The 18493-nt window shown below is 34.8% G+C and overlaps 1 protein-coding gene across 2 annotated transcripts in view; it reads left to right on the forward strand.

Moving 5' to 3' along the window:
• cyc (basic helix-loop-helix ARNT-like protein cyc) overlaps positions 1-18493 on the forward strand; it is a 201646-nt gene that overhangs the window by 169340 nt on the left and 13813 nt on the right. For both annotated transcript variants that reach the window (XM_089089333.1, XM_089089332.1), the window contains exons 12-14: positions 2313-2431; positions 11601-11665; positions 14739-14953. In XM_089089333.1, coding sequence (XP_088945459.1) covers positions 2313-2431; positions 11601-11665; positions 14739-14953 — 399 coding nt within the window. The remainder of the gene's footprint in view (positions 1-2312; positions 2432-11600; positions 11666-14738; positions 14954-18493) is intronic.

An 18493-nucleotide genomic window follows, 5' to 3' on the forward strand; every position in this document is an offset into this window, starting at 1 on the left:
TCGGAAATTGCCTAACAGACGGCAAATCATCTCCATGGAAACCCACCCCAAGCACAAATCCCCTCTCCCCCAAAAATGTATGTATATTTCCCAATAATAAATACTATACGTAAACAATAGGCAAATTTTAAGACCTATCCCCAGGGGTGGGGGGGGGGGGTCATGTTATCTCCAAAGGCATAACTTTGGAACTTTTTAACTCTGCTGAACAAAATGGCTATCTCAAAACTGGGGTAAAAATTTGGCCAAGAAATTTGGGGACGATTTTGGGGGGAAAAGGGCATGGGAGGGGAGCTAGTTGTCGTCCTATCTTTTTAGTCACTTAAAAAGAGCACTAGAACTTTGGATTTCCGTTCGAATGAATCCTCTCCCGATGTTCTAGGACCATCGGTTTGATATAATCACCCCCAGAAAAAATAAACAAATAAACACGCATCCGTGATCTTCTGACAAAAAAAAAACAAAAAACACACACACACACACAAAATTCCACATTTTTGCAGATAGGAGCTTGAAACCTCTACATTAGGGTTCTCTGATACGCTGAATTTGATGGTGCCTTTTTCATAGGGTTCTTTGACTTTTAAGGGGTGTTTTCCTCATTTTTGAAAATCAGGCAAATTTTCTCAGGCTCTTAGCTTTTTATGGATGACACCAAGTTTAATTAATCTTATAATAAGCCGATTCGTTTAATATATTTATTGATATCGAGACTCCATTTTCTAGAATTTTGGTTACTAGTGAACCGTATCGCTCCTTACTTACAGTTCGTCACCACGAACTGTTTGAAAACTTTGAATGGAATTTGACCCGCGATTGTTCCCTTGTCACCTATGTTTGGCAGATTTGTAATTCCTGAATAGCAAGATTTGCTAATATCCATATCTTGCTGCTTTTTGTTTATTTTAAAAAATATCCCCGACTCACTGACAGTGGCGTCAATTCATGAAGAACTAGGACATGGGGGCAAATTTGCCGTTTTTTTTTTAATCAGAATACCAAAAAGAGGCATTTTTCAATGAAAATAACCAAAAATGTATTTTTCAAAGTCTAGGAGGCACCCTCTGGATGTACCCCCCCCCCCTTTTTTTTTGAAGCTACTGTTATTTGATCAATCTCTTTTTGTACCCTTGTTCTGGGAAATTTAGTAAGGGAAATTCATGAATTAAGGTCTCCTGGACTGTGTTTTTCAACGCGCTAAGACGTCCTTGTATTTAGCTTAGCGTGACTAAAATCATATATAACATAAGACAAGATTTTGCCATAAGGACTGGACTGGAGGACTTAATGTAATGCCCTGTCTTAATCTATAGCCTGCTTAACAACTGTCTTGAATTTAGGTCTTTTGATTTCGGCCACGCAAAGGGACATTTATTCGATTGCAATCTTAAATTTATAGCTTTGGAACTTTATAGCTCTCCTGAACAAAATGGCTATCTCAAAATTTGTGTAAAAATTTGAACGATGAAATTGTAACCGGTTTCAACAGAGTCTGGAAAATTAATAAGAGCTAGGGTAGCGTGCAAACATCAAACTCTGCTGGTTAATAAATATGTAAAAAAGATAAATAAATATAAGAAGAAGTGCTAAAAATAACCCGTACCTAAGACTTGAGATAAAGTGAACACAACACAAGAGTTAAAAAGAGCAAAGGTTGTATTTTGAAAAGAATTGTGGTTTTTGGTTTTAAATGTACCGTTTTAAAAGAAAATCAAAAGAGATTTATAACTTGTAATATAAGTACAATGTTTGCATAATCTTCATACTGAAATAAGAGTTTTATGATATTAAGATAAACTAACCAATACCTAATATGTGAGTAAACAAAATGTTCCATAATATTTGATTTATTACAGCGAGACTCAATGTCACGCTGTAGAGAAAAACAAGGAGAAATAAAATTGCATTTTGAGACTCAAAGGAACAATATGTTTGTGCTCACATCTTAAGCCAAGCAACTAACACCAGCAAACTCCCAAAACCGACTACCTTTTCCAAATACTTTTCTTTCTCGCCAACAATCTTGTTTTTCACTTGGTACTTCTTATGATTCGAATCGTACAAACAAAAACACTTCCAAGGCGATACCAAAAAGAGATTTGTCCCTTAGTAAACAACCCAGATTAAAGTTATACATGCAATAACAAGAAATTCTTACAAAATATGGTGACAACTTTGGGGAGCTGTCCTCCGATATTTTTAATCACTTAAAAAGAGCACTAGAACTAATTATTTCCGTTCAAATGAACGCTCTCCCGATGTTTTTTTGTTCGATGTTCGTTGTAATTTGTTTATTGCAATCTTAAATTTAGGTCTTTCGATTTCGGACACGGGAAGGGACATTTATTCGATTGCAATCTCGACTTCGTTCCTTTCGAAATCCGTGGACAAAAGAAGTGGAATCAATTTTAGCCAAAAATTTATTTATGGTGTAAGTTGTCTTTTTCTTTTTTTTTCTTTTTTTTAAGCTCGGTACTGATAGGGAGAAATGCTTCCTCCCTGGGAGTGAAGTTTTAACACTCAAGTTTTGTAAATCATTCCATTTTATTAAACAAATCTATGTGTTTTTGGACTCAGAGGGTTGAGAACGAGTGTGTAAGGGTCATAACAGGTCAGGCGTCCAAATGGAATGATGGAGTTACATCAGACTTGTGCCTTCCATGTGAATTTCCAGGATACCCATGTTTACATTTTGGTTACCCAAAGGCACTTGCCGCAGAGGAAGACTTGAAAAAGACTCCGTCTTGCGCACAGCAAAGTACACACACGGCGCTTTCACCCGTTTGGTAGCTAGAGACTCCTTAATGACGCCGTGCGAGTTTATGGAGGCAGAGGAGGATGTAAGGTCTAAGGCAGCGTTTCACAAAACTTCTTTTTACTATGGGCCGGTACGAGGTTTGGAAGTTTATAGAAAAATCACTGATTTGTAAAGCTGATTCTATTTTTTTTTTTTTTATATATATAAAATTCAAAAATTTGTAATTTTTCTATTTTCATATTTTTTTTGTGTGTATATGGCTCTTGGGCTTTTTGAAATACACGATCTATCTATCTATCTATAAAATTCAAGTTTCTAGAGAAATTGCTTAAGGATTGTTCTGGGCACCCGACTGACTGACCATATTTCAAACAATAGGCTGTACGAAAATTGTGGTTCAATACCGCTCTCTAGGGCTATAATGAAAGAAAGGTTGAGGTGGCTAAGGCACGTTGTGTGGATGAAGGATGACATATTGCCGAAGATTGTTCTTTTCGGCCAACCGTCTAGGGCACCGAAAGCAGGTTGTCCTCGTCTGGGTTGGGAGGACGTCCTAAAGAAAGATTTAAAGGAAATGGTAACTTCATGGGAGGGTGTAAAAAAAGGAGGCTTTGAATAGATTGGGTTGGAGGAGGAGCGTGCGTAGCTGTGTTGGCCTCAGGTGGCTTGGGGATGCGATGAGTTGTTAGTAGTAGTAGTAGTATTTGTTTGCTTACTTCGCACACATAATTTTTCAAAATAATTAGGCAAAAAAAACTAAGAGTAATTAAAAAATTAGCAATCATATTAATTTAAAACTTCAGTAAATGAAATAAAATTTGCCTCTATATACTTTATCTTTGGGTGAAGAATGATGTGGTTTGTCATCATATGGTAGTTTGAGAATAGGATGTAACCAGGGACAGTTTTAGGAGGTTGACAGGGCGGGCACTTGCCCCAGAGGCAGAAATTTTAGAGATGCAAAATTTCAAACAAATAATCTATCTGTTATAATCACTTTATAGTTTTTGAAATTTTATATTTATTAAAATGAAGTAGGGGGCTCAGTTAATAAACAAAAAATTACTAAATTGTTAATTAATTAATTAAAGGGAAATATGTATAAAATAATTAAATAACAATAATTACAATAACTAAATAATATAATAATTTCGTTAATAATGGAAATTTTTTTTTTTAATTTGGCCTGAAAATTTTGAGAGAGACAAAGGGCGAAGAGACAAAGGGCGTGGCGAAGAGAGGCCAGAACCGCCACTGGATGTAGGGAATTTATTGTTATTTGATAATTTCGAAGCACACCAAGACTAGAAGAGCTCCTTCACGCATATCGGTGGTGACAAAAAGTTTCTGAGATGTTATCGTTTTTTCGCTTATATTTGGTTACTTTTTTTCACAGCGCAATCAAAATGAATAAGTGGCGCAATTTCAAATGCTTTTAGATTGGTGTCAGATGAAATTTTAACTAAATTATCAGCTTCTTATATCAACTTCTATGAAATTTGTGAGAATACTGCATTAGAAACCCATATAAATACGAGTTCTTACACAGTATGACCTTTTTTTTTATAAACCGCTCGAAATTGTGGAATATATTTCTAACGGAAATAGGGCAATCTATTTCTAATGGAATAGTCCTACCAAGGATCCAAGAGAAGATGTGAGCAATTATCACCTTTAAATTGGGCATAATGTATATATTATAAGCTCAAATTAAGAGCAACGCTAGTTCCGCTTTACTTATCAATTTTAAAGGCTACTTTAAGAAAATGCTATGGAGACAAAAGTAATCCCGCTCTCTGATGACTCATAGCTCTTACAGTCCTACGAATATCAAGGAAGTAAATATTGACAGGCTGCTGTCAGTGCCTTAATAAATTGGGGTAGGGGTTGCCCAATCAAAAGTATCCTAATAACACAAAGATTATTACTATATATATTATTGTTATGGACGGTCTCAAAAAACTGGTTTGAGGCTCAAGCTTCAAAGACTCACTACTTTTATACACTGCCCTTAGACATGGTACGTTTTGATAGGGCTTGCCTAGTTTTTCCCCGTTTGAAGATGAGCCTTTCATGGTAATGTAAAGGTATCCATCGTTATCTTCCTCCATCTGCAGAACCCCACTCGGCAGCTTCTTGTTGGCTTGGGCAGAAAGGCCGCTGTAGGTTTTAGACTTTTACAGTGAGAGAAGGAGGTCATACCCAAACTCTTGTTTGTAGTGATTTTTGTTCATTTCAAGCTTGATTTGCATGTTCAATTTAAGTTTCACTCCTTTCAAGATTTATTTATTAATTTAAATTAATATCTATTGTATGTTTGTTTGCACTGATTGTTTATTTAATTTCTGTTCGTTTTAAGTTTCATTTATATTTCAATAGAAAAATTTTTTTTTTCGTTTGAAGCTTGATATTCATATTCAATCTAAGCATTACTCGCTTTAAGATCTATTTATTCATTTATTATATTATTACTTGTTGTATGTTTTTGCTATGATTGTTTATTTAATTTCTGTTCGTTTTTACTTTGAATTTTGAAAGGTATTTGTATCTGCTGAGCTTAAGTTAAAAATGGCCTTTACTTTTCTTTGAAAAACTTATTTTTCGGGAAGTTTTTTTGAATTAATTTTTGTTCGTTTTTGATTGCAAAAAAATTCAAGTTTTTTAAAATTCCTTAGTTCAAGATCAAACCTCAAAAGAAAAATCAAAATATTCATCAGAGTAACAAAACTGATATCAAAGTGAAAAAATGGGTTTGTGTCAACCTCGGAGCTTTTGTTATCTGATGTTTGAACTATTTTTAACAAAATTGCTATCTCAAAATTTTTATCGGATGGGTTTGGGGAAAAAGAGCGTGGGGGGGACTAGATTAAGCTTCGGTCTCTTTAGACTCTTTAAAAGTGAACTATAATTTTCTATTTTCAATCAAATTAGCCCTCTCTGAAGTTTAGACGAGTATCACTTCTATAAGAACCGTATATATCCCCAGAGTATAACTAACAACGCCTATCCCTGGCGAGGGGGGGTGTGTCGACCCTGGAGTTTTAATATCTGATGGCTGAACTACTTTTAACAAAATGGTCACCCGACGTTTTTATCTGATGGGTTTATCCATCCGATACAGTCAAAGGCGTGGAGGGCGGGAGGGGCTAGTTGCCCTCTGATCTTTATTCACTCTGAGAAAATTAACTACAACTTTTAATTTCCATCCAAATGAACCCTCTCTGAAGTTTATACGAGCACACCTTTCATAAGAACCATGTATGCCCCCAGAGCAACTCTTACAACGCCTGCCCCGGCCCTGGGGGGGGGGTGTCCTCACAGGAGTTTTTCTTATCTGATCTTTGAACTATTTTTAACGAAATGACCATACGTAAAGGAATTTTTGTTATATGATCTTTGAACTATTTTTAAGACAATGGGTACCTCAAATTTTTTATCAGGTGTATTTGGGGAAAAAGGGCCGGGGGGGGGGCAGTTACCCTCTGATCACTTTTGACTCTTAAAAAGGGCACTAGAACTCTCGATTTTCAATCGAATGAGCCCCTTTTGGAGTTTACAAGACAGCGCCTTCTATGTGAATTGCCTCTCGGAAAAAAAAATGGAGTGTGGGGGAGGCTAGCTGCCCTCCAATCACTTTTGACTCTTAAAAAGTGAATTACAACTATCAATTTCCAATCAAATGAGCCCTCTAGGAATTTTATACGAGCATTCCTTCCATAATAACCATAGCATAACTTACTACCCAGGGCATAACTTACAGCGCCTACCCCCGGGCCCTGGGGGGCTGTGTCGACACCGGAGTTTTGTGTTATCAGAACTTTGAACTATTTTTAACAAAATTTCTATCTCAAAATTTTTATCTGATTTTTTTTTTTGCCCTTATTTGAAAATTGTTGCCCTCTGATCTCTTTTGACTCTCAAAAAGTGAACAAGAACTTTCAATTTACAATCAAATGAGCCCTCTCCGAAGTTTATACGAGCATCCCTTCCATAAGAACTATATATGCCCCTAGAGCACTACTCATAACGCCTGCCTCCGGGCCCTGGCGGGTTCCGTCGACACAGGAATTTTTCTTATCTGACCTTTGAACTATTTTTAATGAAATGGCTATTATAAATTTTTATCAGATGGGCTTGGGGAAAAAAGGGTGCGTTGGGGGGGAGGCTAGTTGCCCTCGGATATTTTTTGACTTTTGAAATTTGAACTAGAACTTTCAATTTCCAATCAAATGAGCCCCCTCTGAAGTTTACACCAGAATCCCTTTTATAAGAACCATATACGCTCCCAGGACAACACTTACAACGCCTATCCCCAGGGCCCTGAGGGGAGTTTTTGTAATCTAATTTTTGAACAATTTCCAAAACATGCTATCTCAAAATTTGTAGCGGACGGATTTTGGGAAAAGAAGAGCTGTGGGGGGGGGGCTAGTTTAACTCTCTTAACTATTAAAAACTGAACTAGAACTTTCAGTTTCCAATCAAAATAAGCACTCTATATAGTTTATACGAGCATCCCTTTCATAAAAACTATAAATACCTATAGGGCATAACTTAAAACGCCTTCTCCTTTGCCCTGGGAGGTGGTATTGACACCAGAGTTTTTTTTATCAAACCTTTGAACTATTTTTTTAACAAGATGTCTATCTCAAAATTTTCATCAGATTGGTTTTCAAAAAGAAAGCGTGGGGGGGCTAGCTTTCCTCGGATCTTTTTTGACTATTAGATAGTGAGGTCGTACTTTCAATATCCAATCAAATGAGTCATCTCTGAAGTTTATACGTGAATCCCTTTCATACGAACAATATATGCGCCAGGGCATAACTTAAAACACCTGCCCCAGGACCCTGGGGGCTTTGTTATCTGACTTTTGAGAAATTTTTAACTTAATGGCTATCTCAAAATTTTTATTGGATGTATTTGGGGAAAAAGGGACGTGGGGGGGTATAGTTGCCCTCCTATCTCTTTTGACTCTAAAAAAACATAACTAGAACTTTCAATTTCCAATCAAATGAGCCATCTCTGAATTTTTTACAGCATCCCTTCAATAAGAACCATATATTCCTCCAGGGCATAACTTACAACACCTGCCCTCGGGCCTTGGGGGTCTATGTGGACCCCTGAGTTCTCGTTAAATGGTTTTTGAACTATTTTTAAAAAAAAGCTATGTCAAAGTTCTTATCGGATGGGTTTGAGGAAAAAAGGGCGTGGAGGAAGGGCTAGGTGCCCTCCAATCTCTTTTGACTCTTAAAAAGTGAGAACTAGAACTTTCAATTTCCAATCAAATGATCCCTCTTTGAAGTTAATACGAGCATCCCTTCCATAAGACCCATATAGCCTATGCCCCCAGGGCATAACTTACAACGCCTGCCCCCAGGCCCTGGTGGGTTATGTCGACACCGGAATTTTCGTTACATGATCTTTGAACTATTTTTAACAAAATAGCTATCTTAAAATTTTTATTGGATGCATTTGGGGGGGGGGGGAGCTGGTTACAACGTTGTCTATACAGAACCTTATATGCCCCCCAGGGCATAACTTGCAACCCTTGCCCTGAGGCCTGCGGGTGAGTGGATGTGTTTGGGGAAAAGGTGGGCGTGAGAGGGGGGTTAGTTGCCCTCAAATCACTTTCGACTATTAAAAAGGGCACTAGCCCTTTGAATTTCCAATCGAATGTCTTTTTTGAAGTTTCTCCGACAATGCCTCCTATAAAAACCTTGTATGCCCCCAGGATATAACTTAAAACCCTTGCCTTGAGGGTTGTGGGGGAGTGTCCTCCTCAAAAACATATTTTCTAGATGAAAGTCAAATCAGCTTAGAAACATGGTTATCTGACACCTGTGTTTGGATGTGTGGTAGGAACTAATGGGCGTGGGGGGGGCTAGTGGCCCTCTAATCACCTCTAACTATTAAAAAGGGCACTTGCCCTTTGAATTTCCAATCGAATGAGCTTTTTTCGAACTTTCTACGACAGCGCCTCCTATAAAAACCTTATATGCCCCCAGGGCATAACTTAAAACCCTTGCTCTGGGGGTTGTGGGGGGAGTGTCCTCCTCAAAAATATATTTGTTATCTGGAAATCAACTACGCTGAACAAAATGACTGTCTCAAAAAGTCTTTGGGATGTGTTTGGGGGACTGAGAAGTGTGGGTGGGCTAGTTTTCCGCCCGACATTGTTAAATCTTGAGAAGGGTCATCTAGACTACACTTTCCGTATGATAGAGCCCCTTTGGAATTCTCCACGACAACTTCTGTCAAATGAACAAACTCTAGGGAAAAAAATAATAATAATAAAATATTAGAGCCGTATGGTCTTTACTATAAGCAACGCTACAGCGTTGCCTCTGATAATAAATTTAAATATTTGATTTTATACATACCTTAATTATATGATTATATACCATGATCATTATAGCTAATAGCGATTGTTTTTTTTTGCCATCCTTCGTGCAGCTCACATACTCAATCTTTTTTTTTATCGTTTTACATTTTATGTTAAAATACAATGTTCCTGAAGTTATAACAAGTATGTATAAAAGAAATAAAAGTAGAAATTTTATGTTCATTTCCTTTGCATATTGCATTTATTTATTTATTGTTTTATTGACTTTTTTAATTGAAATATTCAAATGCATATCGGTCAGTGCATCACAGTGATTATGGCCATTAGTAAATTATTAAATTTCAACAATAATTGTTTTTTTCTTTCCTTTGTGGCGCTCAGATTCCTTTTCGTCTTTTGTTACTTTATATTAATAAAGATTATATAGCTTATTTTAAAATATAAAACAGGAACCTCAATATTTTATTTTATTCGTATTTTTTTTCTTGTATTTTTTCTCGATATCCATATAACATCCTTTGTCAAAAATTACGTTTTATTACAGTAATATCTTTAGTTAATTGCAAAATCTACCAGATATAGCAATTTCCCATGACATAAGATCCTTTAACAACTCTCTGTGATGTACGAATACCCCACTAGTGGTGAAAAAAACCCAGAAAAATCAGATGACGCTGCAGTGCTATCCAAAAAGGGATTTTCCTTGTGGTTCAAAGTGGAGGGGGGAGTAGGGCTGTAAGTTTCCTGTATGGGGTTATCGGCAATAGTGATTCCAGTGGTGCACTTTTCGTTTCGATCTGACACAATTCTGGGGAGTTTAAGGCTATTACCGAAATTTCCATAAATTTCTTTTAAAATGACATTTTACTATTAAAGCTAACCAAAATAAAATTCCTCACTATTTTGATTAAAATTGAGCTGCACGAAGGATGGCAAAAAAAAATAATCGCTAATAGCTATAATGATCATGGTATGTAATCATATAATTATGGTATGTATAAAATCAAATATTGAAATTTAAGATATTTAAATAGACAAGTCAGAGCGACAAGAAAAATACGGAGAAACAAAATATAATTTAAAATGTAAAATTACAAAGAAAATAAAAAGCGCAAGTTCTATTTCTGTATTTTAGCTAACCAAAATGGAAATTTTTCCTCACTTGACTGTTTTTTTTTTTTTTACGCGTTTATAAATTTTTAGTTTTTTAATGGGCCGTGGTTTGTTCTTTACTAGGTTGCAGCTGTCGCTGCTGCCATGATCTTGTGTAAGGTCAGTACCGGAAAAAGAAACGAGAATCTTTGACTATAATTAAGGCACGGATCCCATTCTCAAGGAATTATCCTTGCCACGGTACAATATTAAGGGATTCTATTTTCTCGATGTGGACTTCCAATCAAGATTCAATTGATATTCTTCGTTTTATTATCATTTTTACTCTTCCATTCCTCTTTCTAACTCCTTGATTTCTTTTATATATTTTTTTTTGGTTTGGTTATTCCCCTACTGCATGATATTCTTGATATACTAATGTGTATATAATAGTATATTACTTGTGTATAACAATAAATAATACACTATAGTATTTTTCACTTTATAACCAATTGATTGACGAATAGATACCATGTTTAGGTCATTCTATGAAAGAGTATCTTGTTTACATATTTGATTTGATATGTAATATGTTATGTTATGTTTGATATGTATATGTAATATGTAATATGTTATGTGCTCAATATGTTAGGTCCCATTTTGATCTTCTTTGCTTTACAAGATCTTTTTTAAGCAAAAACTTGCTTAAACAAATTTACATATACAAAAGACGAGCGATATACAAAAGCAAAAATAATTATTTCACAGGTGCCACTAAAAAACCCACTTTGCTGGCTTCTAATTGCCTTCATCACTCTATAATTGGCAAATTTGACATTCGTCTGTTGCACATCGGCCCCAATGGTTTTTTTCTATCGGGGTTAGGGCCTTGTTACCCTATCTTGTGCATTTAACTTCTAACAGTAACTGTATTAACAATTAACAACATGTTATTAACTGTATTAACAATTAACAACACTGTATTAACTGTATTAACAACATGTTATTAACTGTATTAACAATTAACAACACTGTATTAACAACATGTTATTAACTATATTAACAATTAACAACATGTTATTAACTGTATTAACGATTAACAACACTGTATTAACAACATGTTATTAACTGTATTAACAATTAACAACACTATTAACAACATGTTATTAACTGTATTAACAATTAACAACACTGTATTAACTGTATTAACAACATGTTATTAACTGTATTAACAATTAACAACACTGTATTAACTATATTAACAACATGTTATTAACTGTATTAACAACATGTTATTAACTGTATTAACAACACTGCATACATATAAGTTGGCTTGGTTTGTTCAGCATTGCATCAGAGTGACATTGTATTTAAAGTAAAGTACATCTCTATAGTTAATTTTCCCTTTAGGTCAGAGGGGCTAGTAGAAAGTACTGACGTTAGCAGCGAGACAATCAACCTAGACTTATACTCAGGTATGTTCAGTTTATTTTATATTTATTTGTAGGCCTATATATATCATTTTATAAATTTGTGTGATATTTTTATACAATACTTGTATTTTATTCCGTATTTATTTTATTTTATATTTTACCTGGTTATTTCTCCATACTTGTTTGTTTAAGGATAGTCATAGGCACTGGTTTCACTGACCCTATATTAACCAATAAAATGTACGGAAAATGTACTTTATTCCTATATTCTAGGGCTGGAATGAAAAAAGGGCAAGATTGCGAGTCCAAGTTTAAAGAAGGATGACATATTGCCAAAGATTGTCTTTTTCAGCCAACCGTCTAGTGCTAAACGGAACTAGGGCTAGGGCTAAACGTCTAGTGCTAGGACACATTTTACGGGTGAATGGTGACAGATTGCCAAAGATTGTGCTTATAGATCATCCATCTAGGGCTTAATGAAAAGCCGGTCGTCGTCCTCGAGAGATCATGAGGAAGGATTTAAAGGGAATTGGAACGTCACTGGAGGGGTTTGAATGTGAAACTTAGAATAGATTGGGGTAAAGAAAGAGCGTGCCCAGCTGCATTTACCTTAAGCAGCTTAGTGTGGTGGTGAGTTGTTAGCAGTAGCTGCAAGTTATGTTTTTTTAATGGTTTGTTTTTTGCAGGTAAAACGGGTAAAACCCAGAACCGTTTTTGTGTTTTTAGTCAACGTTTTTAGAGTTGACGTGTTGGCCAATTTGTCTCTTAACTGTGAAGTGTTGTATTAATTTTGCTTATATTGATCTACCCAAACATGATAACAAGCATTATGTATCCCAAGAATCTACAAGATCTATAGAATCTACAAGGACTACTATTCTGGATTTGCCATTCCATAATTCTGGGACAGTAAATTATAGATGGCTGTATTGAATTACATCATTTACTATGCATTATATAAAAGCTTATTTTCGCTCTCCCGAAAAATGATGAAAGTTCTAAATCGACAATATGAGGAAAATATAATGCATGGATTGAATCAGAAATATAGCCCAAATGCACATTAATATAAAGTAAATTACTAGAATAAAGGTCGGCATGCGTTTTCACGACCTTCAGTGAAGGTTTTTTTTGCTTGTTAATTCTTAGCCTGGTGTTTAATAAGTATTTAAATATATATAATAGCTCAATTCTACTTTTCTGAAAAATGATAGAAACCAGGGATCATTTCCGGACTCATTCCTCGCAAAAGAGTACACCCTTTTTTCTTCGGGTTCTTATTTGTTGGTTTGGTGTAAAATAAGTAGTTAATTATATATCAAAACTTATATCCACTCTTTTGAAAAATGACACGAGTCCAGAATTGGCCACGACGAAAGATAATGCGTGTTTTATGTTTAAAAAAAATTCAAATCAAGATCTTATAGGTTTCCAAGACTTTATTAACCGATACAACAGGACTTTCAGACATTTGAATCAGCTGATAGAAAAGCTTTAGTCTAAGTACTATCCTTACAGGGGATACTAGATAAATACCTTGAATTTTTTGGTGATAAGTACGAGAATAATATTGCTGCGATGTAGGGAGGAAGCAAAGTTGGTAATTGGATTGATGTAGAATAAGGAAATAAACTGGGTTCAGAGGCGCCAAGTGGGGGAAGGGGTAGGGTGGGGAGGGGCAATGAAAAAAAAATACAATAAAAGTAATAAAGTTAATATATATATATATATATATATATATATATATATATATATATATATATATATATATATATATATATATATATATATATATATATATATATATATATATATATATATATATATATATATATATATATATATATATATATATATATATATATATATATATATATATCAAGTATTTTGTAGTAGGTTGAATCATGATATGGCTAATTGTAGAAAGAGGCAAGCCAAGACAGATAGTCCAAGTAATTAAGAGGCAAATGTTTAAATGGCTGCGGCACGGGTAAATGGTGGGAGTAAGTATGAATCTCTTGTTGGACACATACTTGTCAGGTTAGTTTTTCGAAAAGTATATATATATATATATATATATATATATATATATATATATATATATATATATATATATATATATATACTTGTCTAATGCAGATGACTTGAATGTGCGGTGATGGTTCGTGTGAAATGAATGGATTTTTGCAGGTTTTGTGAGGTCTTGTAAGTTGCATGACTAAGTCTTAAAATTAATGTTCAGATGATTAGGTCGCTGAAATTGGAATAGATGTGGATTGAAAAATTATCTATAGAAAACAAAAAGATCAAAGGAATAAACAGGTTTCTAACCTGGGTAAATTGTTAAATAAGATTGTTGATGGAGTAGAGATGTAAAAAGTAGGATAGATAAGGCGTAGGGTGCTTTTCACGGTTGAAAAAAGCTTCAAGACCATAAATCTTCGAACTAAGATGAAGATATCAAGGTAAAACACATCTTGACATAGGCTGTATCAGATTTAGAACAGTGTGTACAAGGAATATTTGCCATTTGTTTTCTGCATCACATTTAAACTGCATTTTGTCATAGGTTAAATATGTAAATTTGTGGCTTGGAAATAGCCCCCCAGTTCACCATTATGCATACTGGCCACGACTGTAACATTACAGTTACCAAGTCTACCACTGTTGTCACGCTTGTTGTCACGCTTTTAGAAGCCACATTTTGCTTCTAAATTTTGACATTATAAATGAAAATGGAGTAAAAATGGAAAATGGAATTTCTTACCTTTTCCAGCGATTTGACTTGTTTCTTTGTTGTTATTTTTTTTTTTTTTTTTTGGCAAGTGTTTGAGGATCCATCTGGAAACATTTTCTTTGAGAATACCCATACACCCCAAAAGAATAAACGTATGGACGTATTATACAACGTACAACGTATTATACGTTTTTTTGTGAAATAGTTACGACATACCCTAAAGGCTAGATTGTGAGGGGCAAAAAAAAAAAAAAAAAAACATTCATGGAGAGAGAAATAATTGAGGAGAAGCCCAAAATACTTCAAAAAATTTCAGCAGTGTAGTTAGCAAGTCTTCCACTGTACGTACTGTTGTCAACAATGGACCATGTTTTTTAGGTGCTCGAGGAGGTAGACAGCATGAACTCGAGCCAAGTAAAATTGGACAAGTAATAGCTGATGAGGTGTTGGAATCTCTGCGACGCTCATCCTCTGGTGGATCCACCCTCGGTCCTTCTCCTTCGTCGGTTCTCTCTGGTGACGGATCTCCCTTTTCAGCTAATGACAGTCCTGGAGTCATTCTTGCAGATGTTGGAATTCAAGGTCAAGGAGATGTAGGTTTCTTTCATCTTCCTGTATACTTTCTATTCTTTCTTATTCCTTCATTATCTTCTTACTTCCTACTCCTTCTTTCGTATTCCTTCATTATCTTCTTACTTCCTACTCTTTCTGTTTCTCCATTTCAAATGCTGCTTTAAGTCAACGGGTCTCAAAGTGCATCTGACCCTTGGGTCCTGTGTCTGTCTTCCCTCCCTGATAGTTCAAACTTTTTTTCAGCTGATAGGGATACAATTTTAGATATTTCTTACGTCCTTCGATTCAATTTAATTTATAAATATAGTTTTTCTGATTTCTATCAGGAGAGTTTGTGGTTCTTCTTTCTTCATTTTCTTCATTTCTTACTTCATTTTTAATATCCCGTTAGTTATTTGATATTGGGCTACATCATACAGGAAAGCTGGCGTGTGTGATACATAAAGACGTTTCACAAATTTTTAAGTATTGGTAAAACCCTTAAGTTCTGTGGGTCCTATAAAACACGGAGTTTTGTGACAAGCCCATAATTGTTACTCGCACTCTAAGGATAAGATTTCATGTCATCGGTTTTATTAGGGTCAGATATTTACTGAACATTTACTGAACGAATGTTGTGATGAAATTTAGACTTTCTCTTTGAGAATGATCTAAATTTTGTTGAAAAGCATGAAAATTGTCCCTTTTTCAGGGATTCTCAGCCAATTTTGAAAGTATTTTACAATATAACTTTTTAGGTAGATAAAAGTGAATTTTGGTTATTGAATGACATCAAAATTGTCAAATTACTTTTAAACATGAAAACTGTAGGATGCAGAAAAATAAAATATGAAATACTTTCATTGTCCTTGTTTTTGAATTGACTCAAAATCATATTTTCAGGAAAAAAAGTTATCGTTTGTTTATTTCTAGGTAAATTTTTATCTCTTCTTATCTGTTTCTACAAATATCTGTTTATGTGTATGTTATTTATTTTCTACAATAAAATCCCTGTTTTCTAGAATGAAAATTCGAAAATAACTTTCTTTTTGCGCACAATTAAAGAAATCAAAGTTCCTTCTTATTAAACTTCTACCAGTTCAGGTTTGTGCAAGTTAGAAGGAGAGTTTAATAGTCGTAATTTAGGGATTACAGTTCCGGCAGAATCTTTTATTAATTCTATTTTAAATAGACTTCCTACTTCTAGAAGAAAAAGCAATACAAGTTTTTTTTAGTATTAATCGTTTATTAATAATAATAATTATCATTATTATAATTATTATTAGCTTTTCTTATAAATCAGTTTATATCATTATGTATCTTGTATATTCGTGATTCCTCAAAAGCTAGTACTTAGGGATTGCGTGGGTCAATTTTTTCAATTTTTTTGAAATGTTTTTTGCATGTTGAAATTAGAGCCATGAAAGGATTTTTACTCTGTGTGGCCCCCTAAACTTTCTAAATATAGAAATGGGATACTTCTTTTGGCTCATGATCATTCAGGGACTACATTAGGAATAGTCCTAAAGAACTAATTTGTTTTAATGAGAAATTGACAAGATGTATGACTTTTCTAAATCAAAGCACACTTAGTATGTAACCCCTCCCCCTCTCCTCCTCGAATAGCGCTTCATTTATACCCAAGTTTTATACCCAAGTTTAATACCCAAGCACAGTTAGTATGTAACCCCTCCCCCTCTCCTCCTCGAATAGTGCTTCATTTATGCCCAAGTTTTGTTCCAGGGTATCTGGCCTCTATATCTATAAATCTGAGCTAATGTTGTAATACATAGATCCAAAATAAAAACTGTTTGAGTATATATTTGACAAATAGTATTTGAATTTAATCACAAGTTCGTATCTACAGATTTCTGATGTTTTTCGTAACAAATCTTTTGAAAGTCTAGAGCATTCCTCGACTGCTCTAACCACTTTACTAATACCACGTTTCTACAATTAATTAACATAATTTCCAATAAAACTAATTAGTCGCCATTGCTATTATTGATATAAACTATATCAATAAGTACGAACAGAAATTAATTTGTTTTTTAACGAAGGCTTTCTAATTAAAGAAAAAGCAAATCTAACACCTTAGTCGAACAGAAATTAGCTTTTGTTAGATCTTAAGCCTAAGAGATGCTGGAATTGAAGACGGAAGAGACCAGAGGCCGAGACCGAGTCCGTTGATTTTTAAATTAAAATTAACTTAGTGGAAGTGAATAAAAACTTGAGAGCCATGACTAATTGGAGTAAAGCCAAGACAGATAGTCTCAGTGAGAGGCAAAGCTGGCATAACGACAGCGGTCAAGTATGGTTCTAAAACAGTATAAATTGCAATAAACAATGCTGCCAAACTTGATACGACCTTACTTAATACGACCATAAATTGCCTAACTTAATACGACCATAAATTACAACTAGTAAGGGTGGTGTCGTATCAAACCTTAAGTGTCATTTGCAATTTATTGACAATAAAACATTGTTTTCTTGCATCTTACCTTTTTTAACATTTAATTGCTACTCAAATTTTAGGAATTAAAATTTTTAGGTCAGTATATCTGTAACAAAGATATGAATCTTATTATTCTTATGTACAATATATATCAATCAGTGATTTCTCTTATTTTAAATAAATTCTTTTCAAATGTATAGTAAATCAATTGTTTAAAATAAACTTTCAATTTAAATTATTTATTTAGTTTTTAGTAAAGCAGACCTATGGGTCTGGTAGGAGCTGGCTATTGAAGTTCAGATTCATTGGCACGATCTCGCTTGTTTTTTCCTTTTTTTTGTAAACACTAAAACATGGTTGGAAACCACAAAATTGTTTTCTAATTTTAGTACATTGTCTTCTTAATAGGGACAATTAGCTGTGAAGCATAGGAACAGTTGCCCCTTCCAGACCTCGGTTTCCCCCCTTCAGACCTTATTTTTTTCCTCCCCCTTACCTCTACTTGGCACTATTCAAATGTTTCAAGCAAAAACACACTTATGACTATATATCTTGCTATCCATACAATGGCAATTGACCACTACTCAATTTTGGCTTAAACCTACCCTCTATTCAATTTTTAGTAGTGGAAAGTAGTGGAGGCTTTTCAGTGGAAAATAAGAACCCAAGATTAGAATGTTGGAGGCTACAGTGATTGGAAGAAGAAGATTGGAATGTTAATGGAGTTGTCAGGTATGGTTCTGAAGTGGAGTGCCCCGAAAGATGGAAGAGGGTTTGCGAAATGTCTTCCAGAGTTGTCTACAGACCAAATTGTCTACAGATTGTCTTGGGTATCTGTCTGTCTGACCGTATTCCAAACAGTAAGCAGTACGAAAAATATGGTTCTATCCCGCTTTCTAAAACTATAATGAGAGAAAAGTTGAGATGGCTAGCACACGTTCTGCGGATGAAGGATGACATTGTCAAAGATCGACCCTAAGTCAATCATCTAAGGCCAAACGAAAATCAGGTCGTCCTTAAAGGGGGGGTGGGTGTAAAGAGCTAGGCTTTGAATCGGATAGAATTGAAGAGGAGCTTGCGTTATTGTATTGGCGTCAGGTGGCTTGGTTCTGCAGTGCGTTTAGTA

The sequence above is a fragment of the Artemia sp. Qi Xiang Cuo genome, chromosome 5 (assembly GCF_049724085.1).
Source record: "Artemia sp. Qi Xiang Cuo chromosome 5, ASM4972408v1, whole genome shotgun sequence".
Classification (NCBI taxonomy): domain Eukaryota; kingdom Metazoa; phylum Arthropoda; class Branchiopoda; order Anostraca; family Artemiidae; genus Artemia; species Artemia sp. Qi Xiang Cuo.